This window comes from Vitis riparia, chromosome 7 (assembly GCF_004353265.1).
Source record: "Vitis riparia cultivar Riparia Gloire de Montpellier isolate 1030 chromosome 7, EGFV_Vit.rip_1.0, whole genome shotgun sequence".
Taxonomy (NCBI): Eukaryota; Viridiplantae; Streptophyta; class Magnoliopsida; order Vitales; family Vitaceae; genus Vitis; species Vitis riparia.
In genome coordinates this window covers 15,034,184-15,046,420 of record NC_048437.1, presented here as the reverse complement: position 1 = coordinate 15,046,420, position 12,237 = coordinate 15,034,184, and the positions used below count along the sequence as shown (strand labels likewise).

Sequence of the window (12,237 nt, the reverse complement as noted above, 5' to 3'; positions counted from 1 at the left end):
AAACCAGGATGCTCTATGCTTCAACACAAACTACATCTTTCTAGGTCTCTGTAAAACAATCTTAATCACCACTGATAATGAGTCCAGAAGCAAGTGAATTAACAGAAGTAAACAAAAAGGAAGGGTGGCCCACCAAATACAGGATTTCGATGTTTAAGAACCAGTGGTAGTAAACTGATGCAAATCAACCATGACGACATTGTTTCCACAAGACAACCTTTCCAATTTCCTACTTCTTTCTTATCCAAAGTTCCCCACGCTCTCATGATATATAGGTCTTTCTTCTCACTAGGGGTATAGTTTAGACCCGTGACTTGCAGACAGAACACAGTGTATATCCATTGCGGCATTTGAAGACAGAATGGAGACAGGGGCATGTACGAGAAATGCATAAAGCACAAGAACATCCAAGGAAGAAAAAAACACAAGAAAATCCATGAAAGCAAAAGAAAAGAATGGCCTAGTTTTGGCAAGTTATGTAAAGCTCCAAGTCATGTTTTTATAAGTGAGCTTTAAGAAATAAAAACCCAAAACAGAGAAGAAAAGAGCACGTCTTAAATATTCCAATAAATGAGACCATGCCACAAGTGATCCATAAATAAATAAATAAATAAAACAATCTTTAACATTAATACACAAATCTGGAAGATTGAAAAATGATGTACAGGGAGTCATAATGATCATACCTGAGAGTCTTTCTCTGCTTCTCCAAAGACCAGCGAGTTCTCCCTTTCTTTGACCAGGCTCGATAACCAAGATGGACTCCCTCTCTATTTCTGCTCCCTTCCCTCCTCGCCTACCTTTCTTCTCTGAATATCCTGCTTTCTCCTCTCCATCTAACTTCTCAATGCGTTCTAAGCTCCATCCCTCCTGTGGTGTCTCCATCTCCCTTTTTCTAGTAGTGTGTATGGACTCTATCCCCCGTGCCGCTACAGCCTTCTCTTTTTTTTTTTTTTTTAACAATATAAATCTCCTTTCCACCCCCCTTTCATTCGTGATCTGCCTTTCTTTTTTTAACAATATAAATCTCTTTTCCATCCTCCATTCAGTCGTGATCCGCCTTCCTTTTTTTAACAATATAAATTTCTTTTCCATGTTGCATAGATCAAGGATCTTCTCCAAGGTGTGCATTCAAATCTCATGCCAAAATAAAATAAGAATTAAAATCAATAAAGGTCATGAAATTCAAAATTAAAACTAATTAAAATTATGCAATTAAAAGCATTATGTCTATCATAGGTACACAAGAAAATTAAGACATCAATTTACGCAATTAATAACATCAATCTCATGCAATATTCTATGAAATAGATAAATAAAAACAAATAACTAACCAAATAAATAAATAAAATAGATAAATAAATAAATAAGAAATCAAGTACATGCGAGCGTTAAAAATGCAAATCATGCAAATTATGTAAGTCACATAGGAATTACTTAAAAGGTAACATAGGTGGGTCAGGATGCCTAAGCGGACCTAGCAAACCTAAATGGGTCTAGATGTGCCTAAATGAGCCTAGGTGAATCTAAGTGGGTCAAGATGGACCAAAGTGGGCTAGGTGTCCCTCGATGGGCCTAAGGTGGTGCTTAATGGGTCGGGTATACCTATACAGGCTTAGGGTGAGACTAGGTGAGCCTAAGTGGGCCAAGTGCATCTAAATGGGCCTAATGTGCCTAGATATGATATCCTAAAAGTGTATCTAAATGAGTTGTCCAAAAAGAAAAGAAAATCCTAAGCCTAACTCAGGACTGCCAAGATCACAATGAGGAGTCAGATAAACCCCTCAACCAAAGTCTCCAAGGTGGCTTAGAAAAGATAAGCTACATGAGTAGTAATGGGCCACCAGGGAATTGTTGTAAAGCATCGAACAAACACCTAATAGGACATGTGCTAGGAGGACAAAATGGAGGGTCTACACAATGATAAAACCTCATTCCCTCGTGTATAAAATGCAATATGTGCAAAGAGTCTCATAAACCATGGATCTGAGGACATCCAATATGAATATATCGGTGAGGAAGGAAGAATCCAAGATGAATATGTCAATGATGAAAGAGAAGAAATGAAGAATATCGAGTTGCTGATAGGATGTATAAGAAAGATGTGTGGAAAATATCGAATACAGAATGTAAATCAATATGAATGAAGATCAATGTAGGCAAGACGAATCAGATACCATCAAAAAAACAAATAGATAAAAGGAAAAGGAATGAACATTGATCTACTCAAATCAAGTCATGAAGAACAGTCAAATCATCAATGTATGGATTGATGGAGGAGACAATGATCCAAAGTCCCTAGGAAAAGGTCACTGACTTGTCTCTCACATGTAAAATACATAACAAGATAGGTACAAGGAAAGGAGGACACCTAAAAGCTCACATACGAACTCTCATAAGCAACTGACTAAAAAAACACAGCTCTCAATGCCTAATATATACACTCAATGGAGAATGACAGTGTATACATACATAAATACATGCGCTTATTACCTCTTTCTTTTTTTCATTTTTGTTTTCATCATTTCATTTTTTATTTTTCATCATTATTTATTTATTATTATTATTTTTTTTGCGCATATTCCGAATATCAGACAAATAAGCTCCACTAAGAATACATATTGAAATAGATATATTCTTAAACAATGATGTATACAAACTCTCTCTAAAAAAATGACCTTCTCAATTAAGGATCTTCGAACCAATGTCCATGAGATAGGAGTGGAAGGGGACATGACAATCCTCTATGCACTGAAATGTGAAAGATCATCACTCATGGCATGGAAAGAAATGTGATAACAAAGACAAATGATAGAACAAAGGATATAAACAAAGAAGTATGATGAGAAATGATGATAAGACAACAAAAAATAATGAAGATGATGAGTCAATAAGTCCATGGCTCATGAGACTCCCGAATAAAGCATATATACTCCGGAGGGCCCCTATCCCAGTGTAAAAAGTGAGCAAGGCTATAAGAAAGAAAAGACTATGATGCTCATATGAGGCTTAAAGGGCTAGTAACGATCCAGATGTCAATAAAGGTAATAGGGTGTGAGCTAATCGAAATGAAGGCCACCCATCCTGCAACTACGGTCTCAAACATCATGTTCTCAAACCCTCAAATGATTGATACTTAAAATCGATGTTCAAATGATATAACCATGTCAACTCTCTAAAATCATGTGCCAAACCATACTCCAAATGCTCCATAATAATCTTAAAGATAATTCTCTCAAAGCAAAATAAACGACGATCTCATAAAGCATAACTGCTCATCACAAGCCAACTCTCATCATGCAAGATCAATCTCTACACTCATGGCAAAATAAGTGACAGTCCCATCAAGCAATCAACCAATCCTCACATCGTAAGCCACCCAAAGATCATAAGTCATCTCTCACCATGCAAGATCAACCCTGGGCTCAAACTCCTCACACTCTACCTAGTCGAGTCAAAGAAAGGATATGCAAAGCTAGAACAACTGGTAATGGAAAGGTCATGTAATGGTGTCAAGGGTGATGCTGTGTAAAACTCACAATAGGTAAATGTAGGTCGAAGCAAAGTCCAAGTGTGAGAGTGAGTAAGGTACTACTCTGATCATAAGAAGATGGGTCATAGTCTTGAACTCCAAGTCAAATCTCTGGTCCTAGGCTAATAGGCTCAATATCCTCCATGATAGGTCAGGCCTCAAGACCACAATGTGCAAGTGAAGAGATGCCTTAAATCAAAAGTACAACACATCATATGATATATGGTCCTGTGATGACAATCTAAAACTGGAAATATGACAAAAACTCTAAGGTTATAAAGGTGACCACTATGAGATGGCTACAAATGTGACTAAAGAATTTTTATCAATAATCTAGAAAATGAATGAGGTGTGAAAAACAACACCGTCATCAGATTGATACTCCATCTATAACAAAATATCTTTAATTCACTTTCAACCTAAGCTCCATAAAGAAAAATGATAAGGTGATCAAGGCAGATCTCTAAAAAAGGGTGCAAATGTGAAAACATGTCTTTCATCTTCCTGTAATAAAAATATAGGGTTGAAAATAAAATTAGGCAAATCGACCAAAAAATGAAGTACCGATCTCATGACACGTGAAAAATGTAAAAAAGTGAGCATGATCGATGAGCATATCCCAAAACATTAAGCAAAAAGTGACAACAAACTGAAATAAAATGTGTCGACTCAAGAAAAAAAGAATATCTGAAGCCCTAGGGAGAAAATGTGCTAGACTCAATGAGCAACAAAAAGAAATCAAAACCATACAGCAAGGGGTGGTCCAACTGATTCTCAAACCCACACCAATATCTAAGCACTCCAGACTGGAGACCAAAAAAGGGAGTACTGGATCCGAACTGTAACTAAATAGGCCCTAAAGGCTCTCAGATGCACCCATGTGTAGGAAAGAAAATCCTAATCAAAATATCTAAGGCTCAACCTACAAGGTTAAGACGACTTTAGCAAGAAAAAATAGTGGAATTTAAAGGATCCCTAGCAGAAGTGATCGTACCCTTCGACGATACACAACCCTCTACACGCCTCCGAAGAGACGGGACACTTCCATGCAAGGTGGTCATCACCTCCACACATGCACTACCTCGACATCCTAGGGGTTTCCTATGGTGAAAGCTCTCGCAACTCTCAACACTCAGTAGTTGACTAAAGTGCACAATGAGTGGTGTGGGTGCATCCGAAAATCCTATCAAACTAAGTAGAGAGAAAACACACTGGTCACACAAATATCTTGAAATCTAGCTCTAGGCTATACAAGTCTTCAAATATCAGACTCCAATCAACATCAAAGTGTCGGCCTCCTCCAGAATGCTCCCAAACATAGATATAGCCCATCACTAAACCCTATTCCGAATCACTAGCTTAGTCGAAGAGCAAACAAAGTAACAAGTCTTGTATCAAATACGAGATCAAGGAAAACAAGGTCAACCAAGACTAGGGAGTTGGAGGTAAGAGGATAGATGTGTGTCCCACACAAACAAACAATACATGCATCACATAGAAGAAAAACAGTCATACACCAAACAGTCACACAAATAATAGGCATATCATCCATATCTACACACAAGCTAAGCGAGAAACATGATAAACAAGATAGGTATATAACAAGAATAAACAATATGTGGAGATAAACAAGATAATATACAATAAAGAGAATCATTCATGCTAATATGAATAAGAGATATGAAAATGAGAATATACATGTCAAAGAAAGTAAGATAATCATACAACAAGAAGAGTCACTATGCTAAAGTAGGTAAGAGAATCAATCGATGTAATCAACATGTCAATATAGCCAATGAACAATAATAACCAAACATGCATCACAGATAAACTTATCAAAGCTCTCAACATGTAATCATCACCCAATCATACAAAGACACGTAGAGAGGGGTATCCACTGATCGACCAATCAAATGCCACATTTCTCTTAACTCGAGTTCAAGTTTGACCCTCTAAACATCCCCAATGGAGTCGCCATTTTGTGGACCCCGTATTTTGCTCAATGCGTTCCTACTCGAAGGACAAGACTCATATTTTATTTTATTTGGTGAAAATTTTGACTTTTTTAAAAAAAAAAAAATACTTGGAATCACCACTTATTTTTGTTTTATTTTTTAAGGGAAAAACAAAATAAGAAATAAGAACCCTAAATGTGACTCTTGAAGGAAAAACAGGTTTGGGAAAAACCAAGTTTGGGTTTAGGGGTCAGGTTACCTATTAGGAAGGTATGGTGGTGAGCCGTAGCACCCCTCTAAACTCGTATAGATACAATCTCTACTAAACAAATTAAGGGAATTGTGACAATTAATTAATTAATCATGGATACCAAGAAAAAGAACAAATCAATATATACAAAAATAATGATGAAATCTAATTACAAGAATGTACAAAATAAATGATAAGAGAATTATGCAAAGTGATTTATGCAAAAATTAGTTTTCAAGAAATTTCAAAGGATTTTATTAAAAAAAATAATTTTGAATTAATGATTTCAATTTATTTATTTACAAAAAAGAGTCAATTTATTTTATCAATTTTATTTGTATTCAATTTTCAAAAAAGTTATTTACACTTATTGTATCAAAAGAATTTATTACAAAATTTCTTATTTCTAAAAATTACTTTTAATCCTATTTTCATTAAGGAAAAACAATTTATTTTAAAAAACATTTTTTTTGGACAATTTTATTAAAAATTATTTTTTGCGACAACTTTATTTACAAAACAATTTTTTAGACAATTTTTATTAAACAAATAAATTTTTGGACAATTTTTCAAATTCTATTCAAAACAATATTTTGGGATATGTCCATCTTTATGTACTTATTATATGAATTAATCTGCCTATTTTGAAGTAAAATCTTTATTTGTGAACATATTTAACATTTGAGCATAATTTAATGTCACAACTGTAGGAGGATTACTTAATTTCTTTGTCTTACTTCAAAAAAGATGTGAAACAAAATCAGCCCTATGAGCATGTTGAGACAAAGTACAAAATAATTATTGAAATGATTTATTTTTTGTTGGAAAATGTCTTAAATTTCTAATTAATATACATTCTTTTTTTTTTTTGTAAAAAATATTATATAGATTATTCCCTATGTTTATTAGATTGTCTCATAGAGTAAAAAAAGTTGTTAGCAATATACCAATATATATTCTAAGTCTAAAGAAGAAAATATTATGAGTTGGAAATGAAGGTTGAGATGTATAAAAATCTATATCAAATTGGTAGAAATGCAAAAAAGGATTGAAGATATTAGTGGAGTGAGGACTCACAATTTAAGGTATAGATATAAGGAGTGAAAAACACAAAGATACATGGATATTTTAAGACTAAATGATTGTATCTTGTTTCTTTAATTTATAATATTCTATATGGGATAGTGAAATGATTCTATCTTATTTCTAAATATAGGCATAGTTTGTTTAACCACATTCAAACCTTATATACCATTGTGTGTTGATTATTTTATTTTTATATTCTTGTAATAATATATTAGCACTAAATCTTCAACCTTTACAATAAGTTATGTTCAAGTCCAAGTCAAGATTTTTGGAAAAGCCAAAAAAAAAAAATTATGTTTGAAGATGAAGTTTATTTTTCTCTCGTTAGAATAAGATACATAAAGATTGTATCATAGAAATAGAAGATTGACTTAATAGAATTTAATTAAGGTGCAGTTTATTGAAAAATCTTCAAAATATATAATTGATATACATCTCATTTTGTAAAGAACATTGTATAGAATATTTCTCATGTTAATGTGACATTGTAATATTAAATTTCTTAATAGAATAAGGATAATTATTATGCCTACAAAATTTCTAAATCCTAATACAAAAACGTTAGGAGATAGAGATAGAGATAGAGATGTAAAGACTATATCAAATAGAAATGCAAGAAAGAGTGAAAGATATCAATGAAATAAGGGTTCCTAGTTTATGATAGAAATAAAAGGAATGAGGAAATATAGAATGTAAGTATGATATAGTAGAATTATTTTATTTTCTATAATATAGTAGAATTATTCACTCTTATTTTTTGGATATATGATTAATTAAACCACATTAAAACCTTATATACCTTTATATATAGATTGTTTTATCTTTGTATTCTTATACTAATAAGTTAATATTAAAGCTTAAGGTTGCAAAATATTTTAGGATATTGATTTTTAGGCTTAAAATCAATAACTAAGGTGTTGTTTTTATAGTGTATTTAGTTATAACATCAAATATCTCAAAAAAACAAAGACAAAGAATCAAAGCTATCAAGTAAAATCAAGTTGATAGTTTATGAAAGAGTTCTATGAAAATATTTTGAGCACTTTAGAATAAGGCTATAAAAGTCTAAAAAAGTGCTTGAAATGTGTTTAGGTTAAAGGTAACAACGAGGATTGAAAATTAGAATTTTCATTTATAATAATTAAATGGAATCTATTGGAGATCATGATATACATTATAGTCTCATTTAGGGAAGATCATCATCGAATATTTATTTTTCTAATTTATTGACTCCACCTACCCATAAATTTGTATATCTTTTCACATGTGGGTCCTACCGTGAACTTAAATTATAGTTGCTTAAAATTTTAAAATATTGATTCTCCATCATAATCTTTATATTTCATTTCAAAGGAATGTTTTACTTGAAGTGACAACCACATGAAGGAAAAATAACCCTTAAATAAACTAATTCTTATTTTATCAAATGAATATAAACTAATCTTTAATATATTTTCATATGAATGGCAGGACTTTTATAGCCTCGCCTAAACACTAGCAGAGAGTGAAGCTTTGGAGCATGCAAAGAAAAGTGACCTTAATATTGTAACAATTTGTCCATCCATAGTTATTGGGCCCATGCTGCAATCCACATTGAATGCTAGTAGCCTCCTTCTCCTCAAATATTTGAAAGGTTTCTTCTCCTACTAAAGCTTTCTTTTGCAAACACTTTGTGTTATAAGTATGCTACTATCATTGAAATGTTATGGGGTTTACCTAGATATTCTTAAGTTAGATTCTTTTTTAACTGAATTTTTGTACCAGTGCAATACTGAGATTTCAATAAATCCAACTAACAAGAATGTGTAAAGGAAATGATGAAAGGTTGTGACACCTACCATGTCTACTAAGCTTCATCCATCAATTTTCCAATTACACATCAATCGAAATAGAGCAACCATTGGATGATCCACATTGAAAACACTGCCAACTAGGAGAACCAAGATATTTAAAAAATTATGACTAAGAATAAATCCATTATATATAGAAATAACATTCACAAAATGTTCAATAGATCTTTAAAATAATAGGAAGTTATATTAGACTATAGGTCACAAGGGGTACCTTCAAGTATGAGTAATGATTAATTGAGTCATTAGCATAATCCAATCTGAGCGAACTTCATTAATCTCCATTTCACTGAATGATTTTCTTCCATCAAACTAAATTGGAGTAACATAAACCATTCATTAAGTTTAATTGACCACTCAAATGCCATAGTAAAATGACCAACCAAATGAATTGAATTGAGTACAAACATTTGCTGTTAGTTGGTTTGGATTAACAATGATTTCCTTCATGTATCTCATCATGTAATACCCACATTCCACACTACCCGATTGTCTTGGGCACTATGATAAAAGTATCAATAATTACAACAAACAATAGAATGATATTCTTACTTCTTTAATATCTAGCCAATGATCATATTAATAACCATCCATTTCCTAATTTTGTGTAACAAAGTAAGTGGTCAAACAATATATTTTAATCTAAATGAATAAGTACTTACAACCACTTTGACCCAAGTTGGCTTCCTCTTTAATGTTTTTTGTTTTTCTAATGGGTTGATTCTAATTTCCCTATAAAAAAAAATAATGTTCTTCAACCCCTATGCATTGTATTAAAATATGAGAAGATACACACTTACATGTTAACTATCTCCTTAAGATCATCACATGGTTGAGAAGCCATTGGATCAAGGTAATATGCGATCATTCTCTTCATCTCCAGTGCCACTACGACCCAGTGGAAATAAATAAAAAGGAAAAAAAAAAAAAAAAACAGATGTGTTAACATATTATCCATAAATTAATACATCACAAACTAACTTACATACACCATATTGACATCTTGGGTAAAAGGTTACTCTGGATTGTATGGAATAAACATATATTTAGCATGCTTTGTATTCCTTAGTCGATCTGCAATAACTCTTGACCTGTTTTCCTTGCTTCCTTCTCCCATTCCAGCTTTTGAAACCAATACTGGATTGACAAAAACATATCGTTCAACTTGCTTTGCATCAATCAACTTCCTATGCAAGTGCCTAGTTAAACCTCACATAACAAGTTATCAACAATCAATATAGGTCATTAGTAAATAGTTTTTTACGTCAAAAGAGTGTGAAGAGTCATTCAAAAACTATAAAATCCCTCACCAGATGTAGTATAAGATACAATTGGATGATACTTCTTTTGATGATATAATCATGTCCATATCTTCTTTCATTATGAAGGTCTTGAAACTCTCACCAAAAACATCATTTGGGAAGTCTATAGGTTGTGCTCTCGAGGTTGCAAGCATAAGGCCAACCAATGCCTCAAAATTCTTGATATCTTGTGGTTTTTCACTTTTGGATTTCACTTCAACTTCATTTACTGTTTGTTTCTTTCCTTTCTTAGATGCCTGTATAATTAAGAACCATGGTACAAATCAAATTAAGTAGTTAATTGAATATATATATATATAATATATATATATATATATATATATTATAATAAAGCTTGGTAATTAAATTTACTTACCAAGACGGGAGTATGGATGCTGACCAAATGAGTTGACCACAAAACTTGGTAACCAATTGCAGCCCCAACAGTAGTAGTTTGTCCAGGAATAGGAATGAGAAGTGGTGCACTTGCATCATAAGGAACATCAACAACTACTAGATAGTTGGGACCACATTCAAGTATAATTGTTCCGCCACCCACTTTATTTTCCTTTGTCCCCATGGCCAGCTCACATTTTCTAACCTATAAAATCAAGTTATATTATTAGATATGAGCCATTATTTCCCTATTCCATACCTTCAACTCTACATCTTCAAATTAACACTAGTGAAGATTAAAAACCATCTACAAGGTAGATGCAAAAATTTGAAATATGAAGTAAGTGAAATAACATTGAAAATTTTGAAATGATACATGCCAATTATTATGTGGTTATATAAAAAATAGTTATTCTTAAAATAAAAGATGCTAGTAGTGCATAATAAATCAAAATAATTATCAAATTATTAAAAAGTTTCGTAATATATGAAATAAAAATCCCATAGGATCCAATTATGTAGCCAACATAATTATATTATCTTTTTTGTGAAAGCAGAAAATGGTAAAATAATATTTTGAGGACTGCTTGATTTTCTTATATTGCAACACATAAAAAAAAGACCATATATGCTACCACCAACAAGTGAATTCAATTCAAACAACAAAATTTACATAAATTATGTCTCCTATTGGACCAAACTCTATCACCAAATTAACTTTAATTAGATAAATACCTTGCTTTGGGGTTCTATTGGCATTGGTGGGGTTGCATCTTCAACTCTACGGATTGGCTTCTCTACTACTTCTGGTAGGAAAAGCTGTTTTTGTTTCATGTTCGAACTACTAACATCTGAATGGGGAGTGACAACTCCTACTTGAGAGAGTTTTGCTAGCACTTCTGCTTGAAATCTTCTCTGTTTTTCTTGAGATGTTGCTATAAAATCCCTAACAGCACGATCTACAGCAGTATTAAAATACTGACGAGGTGTGTGATGCTTCCCTTTAGCCCTAACTCGACCACTATACTCAGGAGTACCCAATGCTTCTACAAGTATATCATTACTCCCATTGACACTTTTACCATTCTCTTTAGACTATTTCAATAGCTTGTCCTTAAAAACAAATGTTTATTATGAAGTTCAATTAAAAATTTGTTATCATAAATAAGCTATTATATATAAATGAAATTACGATTTGAAAATGTCTACTTACTATTTTCTCAATCACTAGTATGGCCACTTCATCAAAGGTGCCATCCTTTTTTTCCCTTGCTTTCTTCCACAATATGCTTCGATCACTAGTTTTAATTAACCCACTTGCAACCATCTTTTAAAAGTGGACAATGTAAGCATATAACCCTAGTATGTATTATGTATAAAAAAAAAATTAGAAACTATAAATTAGTATAAGCATACCATCTCTTCCTCAAGAACAGCATATCCTTTCCTACTTAGATGGTGATTATAAATGTGTTTTTTTTTTTTTAACTTCTCGATAGTCCTATAAATTTAAAAATGTATAATTAATGAATGTAAATAAGAGGTATGCAAAGAGTTGTAATTTTACCTTAAAGTTCTCAGACAATCTATCTTTGACAAACATTGTTCATTATTCATCCCGAATAAACGTATATTTAATTGGTGGTCTTTTGAGGAGCTCTGGTTGGTCTTTGAAATGAATAATATACTTCACAGTTAGCATGCTCTTAAATGACTGAAAGCACTTTCCAATTGTTAGCATACAATTCCTCCTGCTTTTTTTATTTATTGAAAAAGAAGCCTACACATTAATATCATACTTATTAGCAACTTCATATGGTTAGGAATGATAGATGTTTTGCATAAAGCTGATGTAGTTAAAAAAGGG

The 12,237-nt window shown here is 32.4% G+C and overlaps 1 protein-coding gene across 1 annotated transcript; it reads right to left on the bottom strand.

The window, feature by feature from the left end:
• Positions 1-9,662: 9,662 nt before the first annotated feature.
• Positions 9,663-11,697, bottom strand: LOC117918080. The gene is made up of 5 exons (XM_034834606.1): positions 11,584-11,697; positions 11,106-11,465; positions 10,351-10,575; positions 9,984-10,231; positions 9,663-9,872 (listed from the first exon to the last, which is right to left on the bottom strand). Exons 1-5 carry the CDS (start codon positions 11,695-11,697, stop codon positions 9,689-9,691), a joined length of 1,131 nt encoding a protein of 376 aa, XP_034690497.1. The 3' UTR covers positions 9,663-9,688.
• Between the last annotated feature and the right edge of the window lie 540 nt (positions 11,698-12,237).